Here is a 20,031-nt window from a genome sequence, read left to right on the forward strand (position 1 = left end):
TTTTTAAAGAAATCAAACTACTGAGGATCTGGAATACTTCTGAGATATAGGAATATTAAAAAACAAAGAGAGGATAAATAAATTGCAGCAAAATAAGCAATAAGATTTATGTGCAAGGCTGGAGAGAGTAGAGGGTAAGGTGCTTGCCTTGCACAAAGCTAAAACAGGTTTGATCCCTGGCACTGCATATGGTCCCCTGAGCACTGCTAGGAATGATCCTTATGCACCACCTGGTGTGGTTTTAAAACAAACATATACAGACATTGCTTCCCAGCATGTATTTATGATATAAGAGTTGGATGGTTTAAATTTCCAAATTGTACTACCATGATTCATGAGGTTTCATGGTACAGATACCAGTGTCTTTCAACACAATATTCTAATAAATGTGACTGTCATGTGCTATTATAATTATCATGTATTTAGAAGTAATATGTGCTTAAAAGTATTCTGTTTGCTCTCTCTTTCTTTCCCCCCACCTCTTTCTCTCTCTGTCTCTATCTCTCTCCCTCCTCCCCCTGTCCTAGTAAAATGAACTTTGCCCTCTCCTTCTTTCTCCCTCCCCCCCCTCATTTTCTTTGCCACACCTGATTGCTCAGGGCTTACTCCTACTCTGTGCCCAGGGATCATTCTTGGAGGTGCTCTGGGCATATATGTGGGAGGGTATCAGAGCCTGGGTCAGCTGTGTGCAAGGCAAGCACCCTACCTGTACCATCTCTGTAGCCCCAGGTTGTTACTTTTTTTTTTTTTTTAATTTTATTGAATCACCGTGAGATAGTTACAAGCCTTCATGTTTGGGTTACAATCATTCAATGATCAAACACCCATTCCTCCACCAGTGCACATTCCCCACCACCAATTTGACCATGACAGGAGTTTTTAGGATCCTGATTTTTCCTACTTAATAGAGTTACAAATGAACTTTTTCATATAAACTCACTTTTCTCAATCCTAAGGAATGTTTCTTCTCATATAACTTTTCCAGTGGTGTCTGCAAAATGCATTTGGAAGCAGAGGCTTATAAAAGTCCATTTTAATGTTACAGAGTTTGGTATTACATATTGTTATATGTAATTCTATGTAATGTATAATATATAGAATTATATAACATATATGTTATTATTATATATGGCATTATGTATTATATTAATTTAATTTATCTCTTTACTTTCAGGGGTCCTATTGGGCAATAGATACCAATCCGAAGGAAGATGCATTGCCTACTCGGCCAAAGAAGAGAGCACGATCTGTAGAACGGGTAAGAGCTCTTTCTCACAAATTTAGTGTAATAGAGTTATTTTGTTATAATTTTAGATTTTAAAGCATTATTTTTGTTATACAAAAAATTGTACCTTTTTTTCTATTTTCTTATTTTCAAAATACTTTTCAGGTTTAATATTTTAAGTGAGGTGTACAGTTTTGAGTAAATTATGTAGAAGGAGTTTTGTTTTTTATGTGCATAATTAGGGCTTAGCTGTTGTGTGAGACTTGAATTCAGGTTTCTTAATTTTAATTTGGTATCCTCTGTATGAGTGCTAGTTATATAAAATAATTCCCTTTTATTTTAGATATTCTGATTGCATTGAATTTTCCTGATTGTCTATATGATGCTTTATTTTTCCAGCCTTGTAATAGTTTATACATGGGGCCAGAGAACTAGTACAGCAGGTGGGTCTCTTGCCTTGGACGTGGTATCTCATATAATCCCCTGAGCACTGCCAGGAGTGATTCCTGAATGCAGAGCCAGAAGCAAGCCCTGAGTATGGCTGGATGTGGCCCAACCCCTGCCCCCCTCACACAGCCCTACAAAAAAATAACAATTTATACATTTAAATACACAGATCTCTAAGTATGATTTTGATTTTTTAAGATGATTATCTTATAAACTTAGACAAAATTTTATTTGCAGAAAAGCATAAAGCAATTATAGTTAATATCCTGAGTTGATTTCATTGTAATTTTTAGTCAGCACTCAAGCTGACATGAATAGTAACTTTATCCTTCACATTTTTTTTCTGTATTTTTTAGGTCTCAACCAAATAGCATATGAATTATCCTACTGTACAATTCTTTGAGACCTATTTAAAATGCTGACGACTTTGTGAAGAATTTTTTAATGTTTTCTTTTTTCTTTTTTCTTCCTTTAATTTGGGGTTGGAGAGTTGGGTCACACCCAAAATACTAAAGATACAGGAATTTTTTTCAAATAGCTTTTATGAAGCTCACATTTAACTTGTTACCTAAAGCAGATAGCGATATTACTAAAAAGGAGAATGTCAGACCAATTACACTGATGAACATTGATGTCACAACACTCAACAAAATTTTAGTGCACTGAATCCAATAGCATGCCCCACAATTAAGTGAGATTCAAGCTAGGGGTGCAATGGTGGTTCAACATCTGCAAATCAGTCAGTACACCCTATCAACAAAAGTAAAGATAAAAATCATAAAATTCTATCAATTGATACAGAGAAAGCTTTTGACAAAATGCATTAAACCCTCAACAAGATAGGAATAGAAGGAACTTTCCTCCAGGTTTTAACAACAATGTACAAAAATTGCACAGCTAGTATTACACTCAATGGTGAAAAACCTAAGCTTTTTCTCAGAGATGATCAGGTACAAGGCAAGGACGTTCACTTTCCCCACTATTTATCAAAATTGTACCAGAAGTCCTATCAGCAGATTTTTGGCAAGAAAAAGAAATCAAAGGGATTCAGTCGGAAAGAAGTCAGATTGTCTCTATTTGCAGATGATAGGATAATATATGTATAGAACTCTATAGAACCCAATAAAAATCTTTTTTTTGTTTTAGAAACATTTAGCCAAGTATAGCAAAATCAAGACACAAAAATCTGTTGCATTCCTATATGCAAATAATGAACTAGAAGAGAAAGAGCTCAGAAAGAGTGCTTCATTTGAGGCTGGAGCGATAGTACAGTGGGTATGTTGCTTACCTTGCATTCTCTGACCTGGGTTTGATCCCGTCACCCCATGTGTTCCCCTGAGCATTGCCAGGAGTGATCCCTAAACTAGCAGTAAGCCCTTATCACTGCTGGTGTAGCCACAAAACAAAACAAGAACAAAAGACTACTCCAGTAAAAAAAAAAAAAAAAAAAAACCAGGTATCTAGGAGTCAGCAAAAAGGTCTCTAGGAAAGACCTTTACCTGAAGAAATAAGAAGTCGGAAGGTACTGTGTATAAACTATTACAAGGTTGGAAGCAAAAAAAAAAAAAAAAAAAGCATTATAAGGACAATCAGGAAGAAAGCATTTTTCAGAGGAATGTGAAAGAATCTGAAAACTCAGGATAAAAAATATAAAATAAACGAAGTACCACTTAAGATTATTTAATGGAAAATTATTAAACATATAATCCATTCTTAATACAAATGAGCCCTCATTTGAGCCTAAAGTTGAGTGGAACAAATTAATATATAATTGCTTTTACTAAGGAAATGGGAACTGTTAATAAGAAATAAATGTATCTGAAGTTGCTGCATAGAAATAAGATAATTCGAAAAGAACCAAATAATAAATTTTTGCTGTGGTGATGTGGTGGGCTCAGAGGCCAGGAATTGAATCCAAGGCATCAGAGATGCTAGATAAGACTTTTACACTTGAGCCACATCCCAAATCTCCAACTAAAACTTAAGATCTATAAAATACAACATCCAAATTGTACCAATAAATGGATCATATTTTCCTTTTATAAAAATCCCCAAAGTATTTTTTGGTGGGCCTGCTTTGTGACAATTCTTTTAAGTATTTTTTGTTCAAAAAGCTCTTTATTCCTTCAAATCTGAGTGATAACTTAGCTAGTCAAAGTGTTCTTGGTTGGAGGTCTTTTCCATTCAGCACTTCACATACCTTGATGCTCTCTTCTGAACTGTAGAGTATCTGATAAGAATTTTACACCGACACCATGGAGTACTACACAGCAGCCAGGAGAACTGAAGTCATGAAATTTGCTTATACATGGAAGGCCATGTAGAGTATCATGCTGAATGAAATGAGTCAGAGGGGAGGGACAGACATAGATAGAACATTCGATTGCTCTCCTTTATGGGATATTAAAAAACAAAACAAAACTGTGAGACTAACAGCCAAAGACAATAGAAATGAGGGCCAGGAGGACTGGTCCATGGTTGGAAGCTTGCCACAAGTGTGGGGGTGGGAGAAGTTAGGATAGTGAAGGGACCCCCTATGACAATGATACTTGGAAATGATCACTCTGGACAGGAACTGAGTGCTGAGAGGAGGTAAAGTAACATACATTGTAGCCTTTCAATACCTGTGTTGCGGACAGGTGGTGGGAAGTATAAGCTGTGAAGTGACAGGTATTGAAACATTGTATGACTGAAACCCAGTCATAACAATTTCATAAACTGTATCTCACTGTAATTTGGTTTTTTTTAAAAAAGCGTATATTTTTGGGGAGTTCTCTTATTTGTAATTCTTTGCTTTTTAAAATATCTGTTGTGATGGCTGCATTTAGATTTCTTAAGTTGCTTGTAGAATTCTCTAGCTTTGACTTTTTCCATTTTCATTATAATATGTCTTAACAGGTATTTGTTTATAGATTTATTTGGAAATCTTTGAGCTCCATGGATTTGTATGTCTAATTTTTTTTGTCAGCTTAAGGATATTTTTTCCTACTCTTACTTTTTTAAGACTTCTGTGGTCGGTCAGAGAAAAAACGTAAGGGACTGAGTGCATGCTGTGCATACAGGAGAACTCAGTCAAAGCCTTAGCTCTTCATGGTGCTCTGAGCCACTGCCAGGAGCATCTCTAAGCACAAGCCTTCGAGTAGCCTCATGTACCACCAGGTGTGGCCCAAAACCAAAAGAAGGAAAAGAATTCTGTCATCTTTCTCTGTAGTCTAAGTGATGCAAATACTGTTGTTCTTAGTGTAGTCCCATATGTTTCCTGTATTATTTTTTTAAATTCTTCTTACTGGTGTTTTTGGAGTTTTCCACTACTTGATCTTCAAACTCACTGATTTGATTTCTTGCTTCTTCCATTCCGCTGCTAAGCTCCTCTCTTATGTTTCTTAGCTTAGCTGCTTATATTCTATAGCTCTGTGACTTTAGTTTGGCCTTTTCTCAGACTTTCTCTGTTTTTGTTGACGTTTTCCTCCATAGAATTTCTCATTTCATTAAGCATCGTCAGGAATGTTGCCTGAAAATCTGCTTCCAGTAGTTGTATTCTTTCAATCAGTTGTCTTCATTTATCATTGTGTGTGACATTGGTGCACTGTGAAATTTGTCCAGGGGCTGGGAAACTAGTTTGAGTGGGCTTGAATGGCATACAGGGTTCAAGATAGTACCTGTGCTCCAAGTTTAAGGGGCTACTTCAGTTGTGCAGATCTGAGTAGAAGCTTGGGAACTGGTGCTGGGTGTTATTTCCAGGTGAGGCTAGATCTCAATCCCAGCTTGTACAAAGTGCTCAGAGGGCTGAAAGGGAGCAGGGTCTGACTAGCCAGGGGCCATCAAGAGAGGGCAGTGGGCAGTGGGCTATACTTCATAAAATCTACAAGGTGCTTTTCTGTCTGTAAGGGCATGGTTTAAACAGTCCTATAATTATCATTCAGCTCCTAGCTAACTCAGTTATTTGGAGGGCGTGGGTGACTCCTTCCTTTGGAAGTTGCCCTTAAAGTCTGTTACTGTGGAGAGTGAGGGCCAATACAGTATTGAATCAGCTCTGCTATTATGAAGGTTCTGAGTCCTGCCAAGGACTCTGACCCTCTCTTTATACCCTTGTGGGCTTTTTTTAAATTTTGCTTTTTGGGTTACATCCGGCGATGCTCAGGGGTTACTCCTGGCTCTGCATCTCAGGAATTACTCCTGGCGGTGCTCGGGGGACCGTATGGGATGCTGAGCATCAAACCCAGGTCGGCCATGTGCAAGGCAAACGCATTACTCACTGTGCTATTGCTCCAGCCCCCCTTGTGGGTTTTTGTTTGCAGGGTTTTTTTTTTTTTAATTTTTTTTGGGGTGTGTGTGTGTGTTATTGCTGTTTGCTTCTTTTTTGTTTTGTTTTTGAACCACACCAGCAGTGCTCTGTGCTTATTCCTGGCTCTGAGTTCAGGGATCTTTTTGGCGGTGCTTGAGGACCATATGGGATGCAAAAATGGAACCCAGTCAGCTGCATGTAAGACAGGCACTACCCACTGTACTGTGTCTCCAGACCCTTCACCTTTTTTTTTTTTTTTTTTTTTGCTTCCCCATTCCAGTATTACAATGTGTATAGGACTGTAGAATTATAATAAGAATAGGATGGTTACAGATGTTCAGTGCAAGTACACTCCCCTTCCTTGGGATCACATTCTTTTTTTTTGGGGGGGGGTCACACCCAGCGATGCTCAGGGGTCACTCCTGGCTCTGCAGTCAGGAATTACCCCTGGCCGTGCTCAGGGGACCATATGGGATGCTGGGAATCAAACCCAGGTCAGCCGCGTGCAAGGCAAACATGCCCTTCCCGCTGTGCTATCACTTCAGCCCCGGGATCACAGTCTTAATGCACCTTAGGTTTCTCTTCCCACTTACTGCTTGCTTGCTTGCTTTCCCACAGTATGGTTTCCTTATTTGAAGACTCTTCCTCCAGCTGATTTGTCCTGAGTGCTGTCTGTCCCTTGCTGTGCAGACTTCAGCATCAGGGTTTCAGGCCAGTTTCTGTGTAGTTAATCCCAAGTTTTGATTTGACTTATTGAGATTATAGTATTTATTTTTTCTCCTTAATCCTGGGGTCTATAAATGATCTCATCTCCTTTTTCTAATTATATAATTTTCTTAATACCGTTTCCTTTATTATAAATGGGCATAATGACCTAAAATTGTTGAATAAATTCTAGCTCAGATGGCATCTTGAATCTTTTTTCTAGCTCTACAGTTTACTTACTATTTCTATTTTAGGCAAGTTAGATACTTTTTAAATTTACATGTTCTCAGCTATGAAGTATTTAGCAGTTGAGTGGACTAAATGTGTTTTCTCTAAATTCATATGTTGAAACCTAACCTCAAAGTGATGGTATTTGGAAGTAGGACCTTTGTGAGGTAATTAGGTTACGAAAATAGAGCTCTTTTGAATAAGAGTGACCAAATACTCTTTCCTTCATGTGGTAATGCCAGTGAGGGTTTTTGAGGAGAGGGTTCTCATCAGAACCTGACAATTCTGGCATCATGATCTTGGACTTCCAGCCTCTAGAATGTTGATAATGCTAGTGAAGGTTATGCATGAGGATAATGAGGATTACACATGAGATGAGCGTAATGCATGTGATAGTGCTAGTAAGGATCCCTAGAAGAGCATTCTCATCAGAACCTGATCAGTCTGGCATGATTTTGGGCTTAACAGCCTCTAGAATGCTGAGAAATAAAGTTCTGTTGTTGATAAGCCATTCAGTTTATGGTGTTTTTTTTTTTTTATGGCAACTTGAGCTAAGACAGCAGCATAATGTAGTGAGTTTACATACCAGATACTTTTAAAAGAATTTATGCATATTAACTGACAATCTTTATGACAGCTCTAAGTGATAAAATAGAGACATGAACATTAAATGTTCCAGGGATATCAAGGATAGTGGGTTCCAGGGCAAGATTATGATTTCTGGTAGTCTGCACTGTTACAGCCACACTGTGCTGCCTCTGCTGTCTCCACCTTGTCAAAGTCTACAACACTGAATCAGATTCCTTTTTTGTATACTAATGGTCTTGTAAACTAATGGTCCCTGATTTTAAAAGAGAATTATCCACGTAGAACCTTAATACATACATATTTGCTTAAATTGGTATATTATGAATAGTTCGTAGTAAATTAGGATAAGCAAAAATAACTACAGTGACTCAAGGTAGTATGTTATTGGGCCCCCTTTATATGATCCTGGTGTACAGATATATTAAATAGGTATAAATCCTGTCTGGTTATGTAATTCATTAGAACTCCTGCCTTGCATGTGTTTTTGTTTGTGGAGTTAACTTCTTTCTTACTTCCCACCTAGAGCACACATCTTGGTGTACTCCTACTGGAATTTCAGTATTGTGGGATTTGGAGGTGTTGCACAGCCACATATGTGGTCACGGTCCAGACACTTGTACATGGTGTCTATACAACTGGGTCTGCAGAGATTCTTAGTATGGAGTTGCTTCCTTGTTATGACAGCAGGAATGGAGTCTAGGTGTGGCTGCCAGGGCTTCAGCAGGGCGGGGACTCAGCCTGCACCCTCCCAAGAGCGCACCAGAGTTTTCAGCCCGGAGGCTGGTGTGACCATGAATTTCAGTTGCTTTCTTGCATCTCCTTGGAGATTTAGTTCATGAATCTGAAGAGCAGAGCCAGTGGGTGAGACAGTAGATAGGCTGTGGGAGGTGGCCAAAATCTTTTATTTGTAAGTTTGGCCTTGTCTAGTTCACTTCAACCAAAAGGTATGTTGTTTATTAGGGAGAAGTGCCTTATCCACCAGATACTGCTTAGGGAAGGGTTTTGCTTGTTTTTATTTTTTTAAAAAGGAAAATTGGCTGGATAGTCTGGCAAATGTTCTATTATTCTAGGTGAATTTTCAAGAAATAGAAGAGGGATGTTATGTGCCTACTGATGCTTGACTCTGTAGTATGGTCTTGACATTAAAGAAAAAAATTGGAGGCGGGATGTTTGGAGGCTGCACCTGTTAGTGTGTGGGACTAACTTCTGGCTATGTGCTCAGGGATCACTCTTGGTGGGGCTTGGGGGACCATATGGGGTACCATGGTTCAAACTTAGGTTGACCACATGCAATGCAAGTACCTTACACATTGTACTACCTCTCTAGCGCCGCCCGAATCCTCTCCTCCCCCCTTTCTGGCCATGTAGTTTTGTAATTTGATACTTGGCCTAGCGGGTAGTGCTTGGGCTTAATATTGCTCTGAAATCTCTAGGGCTATACTTGGCAGTACTCATGATTCTAGGGATCAAATTCAGGACCTTGAACATTCTAGGTCTGTGCGTTGTCATTTGATTCATATTCCTGATCCCTGAACTACACATTTTAAAATTTACTTTCCAATTTCTGCTAAGTAATGAACATCTTATACTAACCCTGTAGCCTGTAATGTTTACCGTATTTTCATTAGCTGTCTTAAAGATAGTTTGGGATTTTCTGTATGAACAGTTACATCATCTGCAAATTGAGACAGTTTCCCCATCCCTCTCTTCATTCCATTGAATTCTGCCTTTATGCAGTGAGTAGAATTTCCAGTTTGATATTGGATGGAATCGGTGAAGGTGAGAAGTATTGCCATATTTCCATTCTTGGAAGGAGGATTGAATTCAGTTTTCATTGCTAAATGGGACCATGCAGATAGGGTTTTGTAGGGGCCCTCTCAGATTGAGTAAGTTCTGTACTTTGTTTATGGGGCTATAATTTCATTAAAATCATTTCTTATATCCTTAAAGTGCTTATATTTTTTTCTGTTAGCGTGCTGATTTACATAAATTGCATTTTGTTTTTGTTTCCTGATTCTTGGGTCACACCCTGCCAGTGCTCAAGGCTTACTCCTGGCTCTGCACTCAGGAATCATTCCTGGCAGTGTTCAGGGGGACCATATGGGATGCAGGGATTGAACCCAGGTCAGCCTCCTACAAGGCCTTACCCACTGTACTACCTCTCTAGCCCCAAACACTGAATGCCTTTTGAATGTTAAATTTTATATTCCTTAAATAAAATCTGTAAGTCACTATAAAAAATACTTGGATTTTGGGCCAAACCTGACAGTAGGCTCTAAGGGGCCTACTCCTGGTTCTGTGTTCAGAGATCATTAATCATAGAGCTCAGGGACCATAAGTGATGCTGGAGACCAGACTGGGGCCAGCTGCCTCAGTGAAGCAGGTGCCTTAACCTCTGTATTATTTTACTAGTCTCAGTTACAGCATATCAAACTTTTTTAAAAATGTATGTTATTAGATTCATTTTGGCTAATATGTTAAGGAACTTTATCCATTCATAAGGATGTGGATTTTTAATTTTCCTTTGCAATGTTTGTTGAGTTTTAGAACATTGACCTTATAACTATCAATGTTCCTCTCTTTTCTGAAAAAGTTTCTGTAGATTGGTATGTCTTCCCTGAAAAAATATTGAAAGGAAACCATCTGGGAATTTTTTTTTCCTTTGTGAATGAAAGTTTTTGATCATTTATTTGGTACTATTCAAATTTTCTCATTTTATACCAATTTTTATAAATTATGTTCCTTAAGGGATTTTATCTTTCATCTAAGTGGTTGAATTTGTTACTCCAAAGTAATTTATAATATTTTCATTTTAATATTTATGAACTCTACTAATTATTCCTTTGATTCATGATATTGGTGATGTATGTTCTTTTCTTTGTTATTATAAGTGGTTGTCATTTTTATTAGTTTTTCAAAGAACCAGGTCTGTCTTAATTTTTTTCTTTGTCTTTTCTGATCCTTGAAATCTTATAATGTGTTAGTTAATTTTCAATATTTGGTTTTCCAAGATACCATAACTTTTAAATATATATGTATAAACCTCCCACCTTTTGTTTCCCTTCTCTTTTGTTGCTGCTCTAGTTGCAGTGAACAGGGGTCAAACACATGCTTAGTTGTGATGTTTGTGCATATGGTTATGGTGCTCACTTACTTGGCTGTGGTGCTCACTGACAGTCACACTCCTTTTCTTGTGCGTGTTATGCATGTACAAGTTTGGTTGTCGTGCTTGCTAAGGGTCACGGTAGTACTCATCATATGCTTGCCAGGAGTTGCACTACAATCCACAGTGCTCACACATCTTTTTAGTTGAGCCCATTAGTAAATGTACACTTTTTTGTTACGATGCTTGCACACAGTTGGCCACGCTCGGGAGCTTCTATACTCTACCAAGTCTACTAAGTCTGTGTTTGATACATAGTTCTGGCACTAGGGGTCCCGGTGCACAGCCTCGCATGTAAGGCAGACTCTTTGCAACTGGGCCATCCCATGGGCTTCTTTATCACAAATTTTTTTTTAACCATTTTGATCTTTACATATTTGAGATTTGCTCTGTGTGTGTGTGTGTGTGTGTGTGTGTGTGTGTCTGTCTGTCTGTCTCTCTGTCTCTCTATCTGTCTCTCTGTCTTGGTGAAAATCTATGTGCACAAGGAAAAAGAATGCTATTCTAAGGTTATTTCATCTGTTTGTTAGTTTTGGGACCACACTTGGTCGTGCTCAGGGATTCCTCCTGGCTCTGTGCTCAGGTTTCACTCTTGGCAGTGCTTGGGGGGCATATGGGATGCGATGTTCTGCTCAGCCATGTTCAAGATAAGCACGTTACCCACTATACTATCTCTCCAGCCCCAGTTTCAAAATTTTGATTTTTAAAAAAAATTTTATATCTCCACTGGCATTTCTTTTTTTATGTTTTCATTCCAGTGATTTTTTTTTGTTCTTATATCATTGAGTATAATTATAATAGCTACTTTAAAAAGCCTTGTCTTCTTATTCCATTGTCTCAGTCTTCTTGGGATAGGTATCTACAGAAAGGCTTTCCTTCTTGAGAGTAGTTTACATTTTTCTATTATTTTTGTGTCAGGACATTGTGAATGCTTTAGAGACTGATTCTGTTAAAAAAAACTCTGAAATATTGATATTTTTATTATAGATAATAATTGAGCATGTTAAAACTCAACTTATGTAAGTTCTTTCCTTCATGGGCAGTGAGTGGTTCCTATTTCAGTTAAAATTTTTGTTTTGTTTTACAACTGCACCTGGTGGTGCTCAGGGCTTGCTCCTGGCTCTGACCTCAGGAATCACTTCTGGTGGGTTTGGGGGATCTTTATGGGGTGCTGGGAATCCCACAGCTCAGGTCAACCATGTATAAGACAAGTGTCCTATTTGCTGTACGACTGCTCCTGCCCCTCAGTTAGCTTCTTTAAGCCTCTGCTTTATTTTAATATGGATGTGCACGGTTGTGGGGTCAGCCTGATACATTAATGATGTTTCATATACAGAATTAGGAGTTCTCCTTTACTTCTCTTGTGGAATTACCTTCTCTCCAGTTACTGTTTACCTCCTCTCTCTTCTTTGGTTTCTCCTAACAAATTCAGCTGTTCACACTGTACATCTACTGCCTTATCTTTTGAATTTCTTGCTTTTGCTATAATAAAACAGTCAGTTGACATGCCGATCTTGCCATATTTTTTTACTTCGGCAGAATTTGCAGCTATTTTTTTTTTCCTTTAATACCTCGCCTCCCATTCTCATTTATATTTATGGTCAGCAGAGGTTGGTCTGTAGGGATATCACACGACCATACTGGCAGTGGAAGCAGATCTGAAATGCGTAGGATTTAATAGGATAAGATGTGACCCCAGAAAGGATCTTCTTTAATCTAATTGGTGCCACCAGTTACTGGGTTTAGTAAGAGACTAAAGGACATTCTTAACATGCTTTGATATATTCAGTAGTATGGTATGTCTATGTATATATACATAAATATATATTTTTTATAGATAAACTGATTGTTATTATCTGACAACAAAGTAATGTGATTAGTAAAACCAGTGGATCTAGGCATTCCAAAACTTACTCAGATAACTATTACAGTCAAAACTCAAATTCTGGGTGTCCATGTTAGTTCTCTAAACAGTGTGTATGAACTTATGCTAAGAGGAATCACCACTTTTGATCCCCAAGATTATTCAAGTGCCTGTGTCTTCCTCTTCTCTTCACCCCTCCCCTTCATTTGGTCCATACCTGGTGGTGCTCAGGGCTTATTCCTTGCTCTGTGCTCAGTAATTATTCCTTGTTGGGCTCAGGCAACAATATGAGGTACCTGGGGAATTGAACCCAGGTCAGCTATGGTACAAGGCAAGTACCTTAATCACTTTTATCTCTCTGACCCCTGTTTCTTTTTGAAAAGATGGGGGAATGAGTTCATTGTTTAACTGATTCGTGTATTTCTGCTTCCCAGTGTATTAGTAGCTTCAGTGATCTTCTAGTCCTTGGTTTTTTTTTTTAAATGAGAAAAAGCGTTTTTGTTTTTTAATTAAGGTAACAGTTTACATGCCTATATATGTTTTCAGGGTACAATTTCACACTTCTTAAAAATATGTGTTAGAGATCATGTTTCTTCTATTCTTGTCTTCTAGTTTTCCCCTTAGGTATTACCCTCAGCTTTGTGGTTAAACAAAATCACCGTAACTAGATCTGTGTCCCTCCCTACAATATAAAGGAAAAAATTGTGGAGGACAAGCTAGTTTCTTTCAAAGATATGACCCCAAAATGATGTACATTGCTTTTGCTTACATCCATATTATTGGTCATACCTTAGTGATAGGGTCCCAGCTAGTTGTTTATACAACTTAGAAAAGGTAGTCTTTAACTGGGGACTATGAGCTGATGAGTGTAGAGTTCTGTTATTGAAAGGAAGAGAGGGGCTTGGGAGATAACTCAAGAGGTTGGAGTACATGTTTTTCATGTGGGATCCCTTCTAAGCATTGAACTGGGAGTACCCCCTGAAAACTGGGTATGGCCTAGAAAGCAAACAAATACAAGTAAAAGGAAAAAGAATGGAAAATAGTTTCTGCAAGAAAAGTTCATACTTTTTCCTAACTTATTCCACCATTACTCAAGAGTTGGTAAGGAGTAGCCCTACCAGTGGACTTGGTGATATGAGATCAATATGTTGAAATGTAGTTTATGCATTTGAAGACATAATACAGGGATTTAGGCACTAACCTCACACGTAGCCAGTCCTAGTTCCATCCTTGGCACTGCATGTGGTTCCCGAAATGCTGCCAAGAGTAAATGCTAAGTGCAGAGCCTAAAGTCGTCCCTGAGTACTGTTTGTTGTGGTTCCCAAAACAATTAAAATGTAGTACAGAGGGAAGGAGAGATTGCACGTGCCTTACCTGCAAGTGGCCTGGGTTCAATCCTCATCGCTCTTTATGGTCCCCTGAGTACCACCAGGTATGACCCCAAACCAGAATAAAATAACATGTAGTAGAGGAATTTCAATGGTAGATCATTTTTAGAAGCAAAATATAAAACCAGATATTTGGAAATTTGATGAAATACCTTCATATATGTTGCTGGATATATAAGCTAATAATTATTCTGTTCTTGTATTTTAGGCCTCAACTCCATATAGCATAGATTCAGATTCTTTGGGAATGGAGTGTATTATTTCTGGAAGTGCCTCTCCAACTCTGGCAATCAACACTGTGACTAACAAAGTAATTGCATCTTTTTAAACATTTTTGAAATGTCATTGAGTAAAACATTTACTGCCTCTTTAAATAGCAGTAGAGTTCTGAGTAGGTGAGTTTAAGGTGATAGAAATTTGGTTATCCCTCATTTCAGAGCGTAAAAGCTGAATCCATGTTTTGGGTTTTACCCAAATTGAAAAAAATATAATCTGCAGAAATTTGAAGATGCTTATTGCTCTTTGTTAATCTAAATTCTTTATTATTATTATTATTATTACTATTATTATTTTTGGCGCCCCACTCAGCTGTGTTCAGAGCTTGTACCTGGCTCTGTGCTCAGAGATCATTCGTGGTGGAGATGAGGGGACCATATGGGATGCTGGGGTTCAAACCCGAGTCAGCCATGTGCAAGACAAGCGCCCTACCCAGTGTACTATGGCTCCAGCCCCTAATCTAAATTTTTGACACTGTCGTCAATTCCTATTGATAGAATTTCCGGTTCAACATTTTTGGAATTAATTTGCTTCAAAATTATTGATCACCCATCTAAGAGATTTTAAAAAATAACAATTTCCCTGTGTATTATTTGAGCTTGGAGTTGAGGTCACTGGCTGGTTAACGAACTCTCAAGTGTAGGTGGTATGCTACATGAAGGTCAAGTTTTTCGATAACATCACAGGGGTCTCTGGACCAATGAGTGGAGTTTGATCATAATTTTTGCTACCCCGCTTCCCAGAAGAGTCTCAAATTCCATTTGGATTGGAATGGTGATCCAGCTGTTTAACTCATTTAACTGTTTAACTATTTAACATTGACTAATCAGGTGCTAATCTGAGAGGGAGAGAGAATGGTTTCTTCTTTATCCTTGTGAATATTGCCCAGAAATACGTACTTTTAGGGCCAGAGAGTACAATGAGTAAGGTTCTTGCCTTGTGCCAGGTTCAATCCCTGTCCAATCTCATATGGTCCCCCAGACATTTTCAGGTGTAGCCCCAAAACCAAAACAATCCTCCAGAAATAAATACTTTTAAAAAATTGTTCCTAATGTACCCAGTTTGGTGGGTTTCACTCAGGAATATCTAATATTTTCCTTTATGGTAGTTAAAGGAGATAACTGAGCTCTAACATAGATAATTGTGAGAGAAAATAATTATTCTGGTGCTTTTTTTGGGGGGAGGTCACACCCAGCAATGCACAGGGGTTACTCCTGGCTCTGCCCTCAGGAATTACTCCTGGCGGTGCTTGGGAAATCATATGGGATGCTGGGAATCAAACCCGGGTTGGCTGTGTGCAAGGCAAACGCCCTACCCGCTGTGCTATCATTCCAGCCCCTATTCTGGTGCTTTATGGCTAAATTTTATGAATCAAAGAACCTGAAGTTTTGGGACATTTGTTTCCAAGTACAGTGCAGTAGTATCAGATTAGCCCATCTCCCTGTCTGTATAACCTCTCTCCCACCGAAAGCAGAAAAGAAAAACAGGAAATAAATTGGAGAATTAGATAGCCAGGAGTTCAGTTACCAGCAATAAAACTCTGAGTTGAAACAATGAGTTTAGAGTTGCACATTTTTTACTTGGGACATTCCTTATTTCTCTGTGGATGGTATAGAAATCAGCAGTAGCGATGAGTCACTTAACTAGTGAGATTAAAAAAAAAAATGGAGTTTGGAACTAGACAGGGCTGGAGAAGCAAGATCCCAAGGCATCAAAGAAGTGAGTTTAGTTTCTTGGAAGCAATATTCACTTTGTGCACTTACTCATTCAACCTGTATTTATGTGTACTAAGATATAGACAACTTACAGATTTTTTTTACTAGCTGGAATTCTCTCAAAGGAGGGAGGATAAGAGTTGTAGTTTGTGGTCTTTAGAGAGAAGCCATAGTTAGGAACCACCCCAGATTCAACTTCAGAAAGAGTGATAGCCTGTGAATCAAAGCATACCAACTTTTTATTAGTTGTATGCTAATGTTATTCTTTTTACCAAATGAAAATTTAATGTTATCAATATCCTAGCTGATTCACTGTATCACTGTCATCCTGTTGTTCATTGATTTGTGTGAGCGGGCGCCAGTAATGTTTCCATTCATCCTAGCCCTGAGATGTTAGCAGCCTCTCTTTACTTGTCCTTCCCAAAGGTGGCGCATTGGAGGCTCTTTCAGGGTCAGGGGAATGAGACCCATTATTGTTACTGTTTTTGGCATATCGAATACGCCACAGGGAGCTTGCCAGGCTCTGCTGTGAGGACAGGATACTTTCAATAGCTTGCCAGGTTCTCCAAGAGGGAGAATTAGACAGATTTGCGGCTGTGCGTTTCCAGGAACTTTGTTTTATAGTTTCTGGATCTTGGTCATTAATGGGATCACCTAGCTGATTATGTTATATTATTTTTGCTAGACCAGAGAGAAGGTCCCAATACATTTTAGAAGACCAACATAAAGGTAAATTTTTTCAGCCTCGTGAAATTTAAGGTAGAAGCAATAGCAAAAAAAGATAAGACTATTCTTCAAAGATTGCAAATTAAGCAGTAGCATTTTAAGTTACATATGAACCGAAAAAGAAGCAAAATAAGAATTAGAAAATACTTTTTATTGGTCAAAACAGACATATTTCAGAGCCTGTGAGGTATAATGGAAAGTATTAGCCTTAAAATGGCATTATTAAGAGGATAACATTGATGAATATGATCTAAATATGTAGAAAAAGAATAAAATTAATCCAAAGAGGTAATAAAAATTAAGAGTCAACAAAATTGAAAGCAAAAGTCAACAAAGAAAATACTGTTCTCTGTAAAGATTATTAGAGATTTAATAAGAAACAATTGTTTCTAGCCAAGGTGGAATAACTTCGTTACTCGGATAGTTGAATAAATTTTTATGAAACATGAATTTTTCAAGTGATTGGGCCATACGAATCTTCAGTGATCCCTGAGCAATTGTCTTTAAAAACCAGATAAGTGCTTCGCTTTTTCTTTAAGTTTACTGCCTGGAGATTTTCAGCAGAGAGAGATTTCCCTGAGTCGATGTGGTAGAGCTGGGATGTGATGGCCTCTGAGGTGGACGGAGTTCACAGAGCAGCACACGGAAGTGGAGAGAGAATCCCAGAGATGTGCAGAGGCCCTGCTGGGTCTTCAGCTGGTGCTGTCATTATAGGGAGGTAGTTGAGGGTAGAGAAAGAACCACTTGAATCAATTTGGATAACCAGTTTAGACTCTTTTTAAACTATACTCATTGTTACCACCAGAGAAAAGTGCTTTATAATTCACAGACTAGTTGGTACTCAGTGGTAAGATAAAATTAAGTCTAGAGCATTTACAATATCTGTCCTATATATGTACCCTAAAAGCATAACCGAGTAGAATCAAGCCATTTTTAACAAAACTGAAATATTGAAATTTACGGCCCAGAAAGATAATACAGCAATTAGGTCACTTGCCTTGCACATGGCCAACACTGGTTCAATCCATGGCATCCTGTATGGCCAGTCCCCCAGTCCCACCAGAAGTTATCACTGAGCACAGAGCCAGGCAAAAGCCCTGAGCATAGCCATAGGTGGCCCTCCAAACAAAAACAAGTTTAATTTTAGATATACAGCATGTATTCTGGAGGGGGCAGAGGGTGGGCCACACCTGGCATTACTCAGAGTTTTCTCCTGACTCTGTGCTCAGGGAGCACTCCTGGAAGTCTTGAGACCATATGTAGTGCTGGATATTGATTCGGGCACCCAAGGTTTTACTTTATGTATCTCTCTGACTTGCATGTCCTTGATTAATATCATTTCATTCCGCATTCTTTTAACATTGATGAGGGGGGAGAAATCATGGTTAGTATTAAATGAAAGCATAATACTAAAAAACTTGCTTTTGTTACATGTTTCTTTGCTTAAGTTGCTGGTATAAACCTGTATTCCTTGTTTAATGAAAATTTTGTGTAATGCAGTGACCACACATTAGCCATTTTTAATTACCAAATTTTTGTTATTTTTAGTATATAATATCTAATTTATAGTGGCTTAACATAATAAAACTTTTTTGATGATGCTAAAGTAATAGGAATTCAGTGGAAGTCATTTTTTTGCAGACTTTTTGATAGGATGTGCAAACACAAAATACATTATCTAAAAAATAGTTGCAACATAGTTTATTTTAGAGGTTTCCAAACTTATTTGGCCAACCATCCCTTTTCCAGGAAAAAAAATTACTCAGTGCCCCTTTGGAAATGATCTTCTCTAAGTAAACAAACAGAAAGCACCCTGGAATTGTACCTGAGGCTACTACTGCTAGCTCTCCCCTCGCCTGCTGAATCCTTCCAGTGTCCCCCTGCTTGGAGGTGGTGTCATCTACTTTGGGAAACACTTGCTGAATAGTGTTGATAGTTTGCCCTCATGATTGCATAACTGGGAGCTTCGGCTTACTGCCACTGCCTAGCACCAGGACTTTGTCTTGTATATTGCCAGCCAGGGATGAATCAAAATTCAAAATTGCCCAACTGTAATGTAAGTATTCTGAGCACATTTAAGGTAGGTAAGGTGATGTCCAGTAGGTTAGGCATATTAAATGCGTTTTCCCCCTACTTATGCTGTTTCAGTTTATGATGGTTTATTGGGGCATACCTTCATTATACATCAAGGAAGAACACAAGGTTGTGCTATCATTAATGGCATCCAGTTTCAGAGCATTTTCATGTTTTTCTAAAGGAAAGCAATGTGCTTATTGACATTAATCATTCCTGCCCCCACCCAAGAGTCATTAATCTATTTTCTGACTGTGGATTTGCCTATTCTGAATATTTCGTATGAATAAAATCATAGGTAGCCTTTTATTTTGGGGTGTGGGGTTACCTCCCAAGCAGTGATCAGGAACCCATTGAGCCACTTCTGTGCTTCTCAGGCAACCAGGACAGCAGTTCAGTGCTAGGGCCCTAAGATGTGGTGCTGTTGGGCCCTGCAGTGCTGGTGGTTTCCCAAACCGTACCAGGGTTGCTTGGGGGGCTCCAGGCTATGCTAGTGATACTTGGGGGAACTCTATGGTGCGGAGGGCTGAGCTGGAGTTAGTCAGGGCCTGAGCTTTAACCTCCTGTGGCCTTTCATGTCATGATTCATTATAGGATGTGTCGGTATTTCCTGTAATATACTATAATGTGTACTATAATGTGTCAGTACTTCCAGTAATTATGTTTCAAAGTAAATCTCTGAATTTGAAGGAATACAAAATTACCCAGCAAGTATGTAACATTCACATTGCTCTGACTCGAAGGACTGTTGTGCATGTATGCCAGGGAGGCCCGGGTTTGATGGAGCACCTGCATTGTTCCCCTAACACCCCCCTACCCCACTCCCCAGCACTCAGCTGCAAAGTTAACCCTGGAGTACCACTGGGTGTGTTCTTCCAGCCAGAAAACAATGAGAATTAGTGAATTTATCAAGCCTTCATATAAGATCACTGACTTTAGAGGTCAGTTATATTTCTGTATACTAGCCCTATACTATAGTAAAGTTTAAAAGTTAACAGTGAATTTGAAAAACATCCTTTTTGTGAGAGTTGGGGGAGCCACATCTGGAAGTGCTCAATGGTTTTTCCTGGCTCTGTGCTCAGAGATCACTTCTGGCAGGGCTTGGGGTACCAGAGGGGTGATCAAACTTGGACTAACCATGTGCAAAGTATGTGCTATACCCACTGTACTCCAGGGCTCCAGCCCTGAAGAAGTGTCTTAATGGGCCGAGGTTGGGTGTGATCTTGGTACCACATGGTTCCCTGGACACTGAGCTGGGAGTAATTATACCCTCCTCCCCTCTCCAGCATCTTAAAAAACAAAACATACCACCTGTGTTAGCATTCAAAGCATAAACTCTCTTGGATTA

General features: G+C 38.8%; 1 protein-coding gene and 1 non-coding gene across 4 annotated transcripts in view; both read left to right on the forward strand.

Annotated features, from left to right (window-relative positions):
* FOXJ3 (forkhead box J3) overlaps positions 1 to 20,031 on the forward strand; it is a 121,426-nt gene that overhangs the window by 73,475 nt on the left and 27,920 nt on the right. For 2 of the 3 annotated variants that reach the window (XM_055139302.1, XM_055139303.1), the window contains exons 5-6: positions 1,175 to 1,258; positions 14,102 to 14,203. In XM_055139302.1, coding sequence (XP_054995277.1) covers positions 1,175 to 1,258; positions 14,102 to 14,203 — 186 coding nt within the window. The remainder of the gene's footprint in view (positions 1 to 1,174; positions 1,259 to 14,101; positions 14,204 to 20,031) is intronic. The other variant, XM_055139304.1, reaches the window with a different exon arrangement.
* LOC129405324 (small nucleolar RNA SNORA62/SNORA6 family) lies at positions 14,751 to 14,904 on the forward strand. Its single transcript, XR_008630492.1, has one exon. It is a non-coding gene; the product is annotated as a small nucleolar RNA SNORA62/SNORA6 family (small nucleolar RNA).

Source organism: Sorex araneus, chromosome 5 (genome assembly GCF_027595985.1).
Source record: "Sorex araneus isolate mSorAra2 chromosome 5, mSorAra2.pri, whole genome shotgun sequence".
In the NCBI taxonomy this organism is placed as follows: domain Eukaryota; kingdom Metazoa; phylum Chordata; class Mammalia; order Eulipotyphla; family Soricidae; genus Sorex; species Sorex araneus.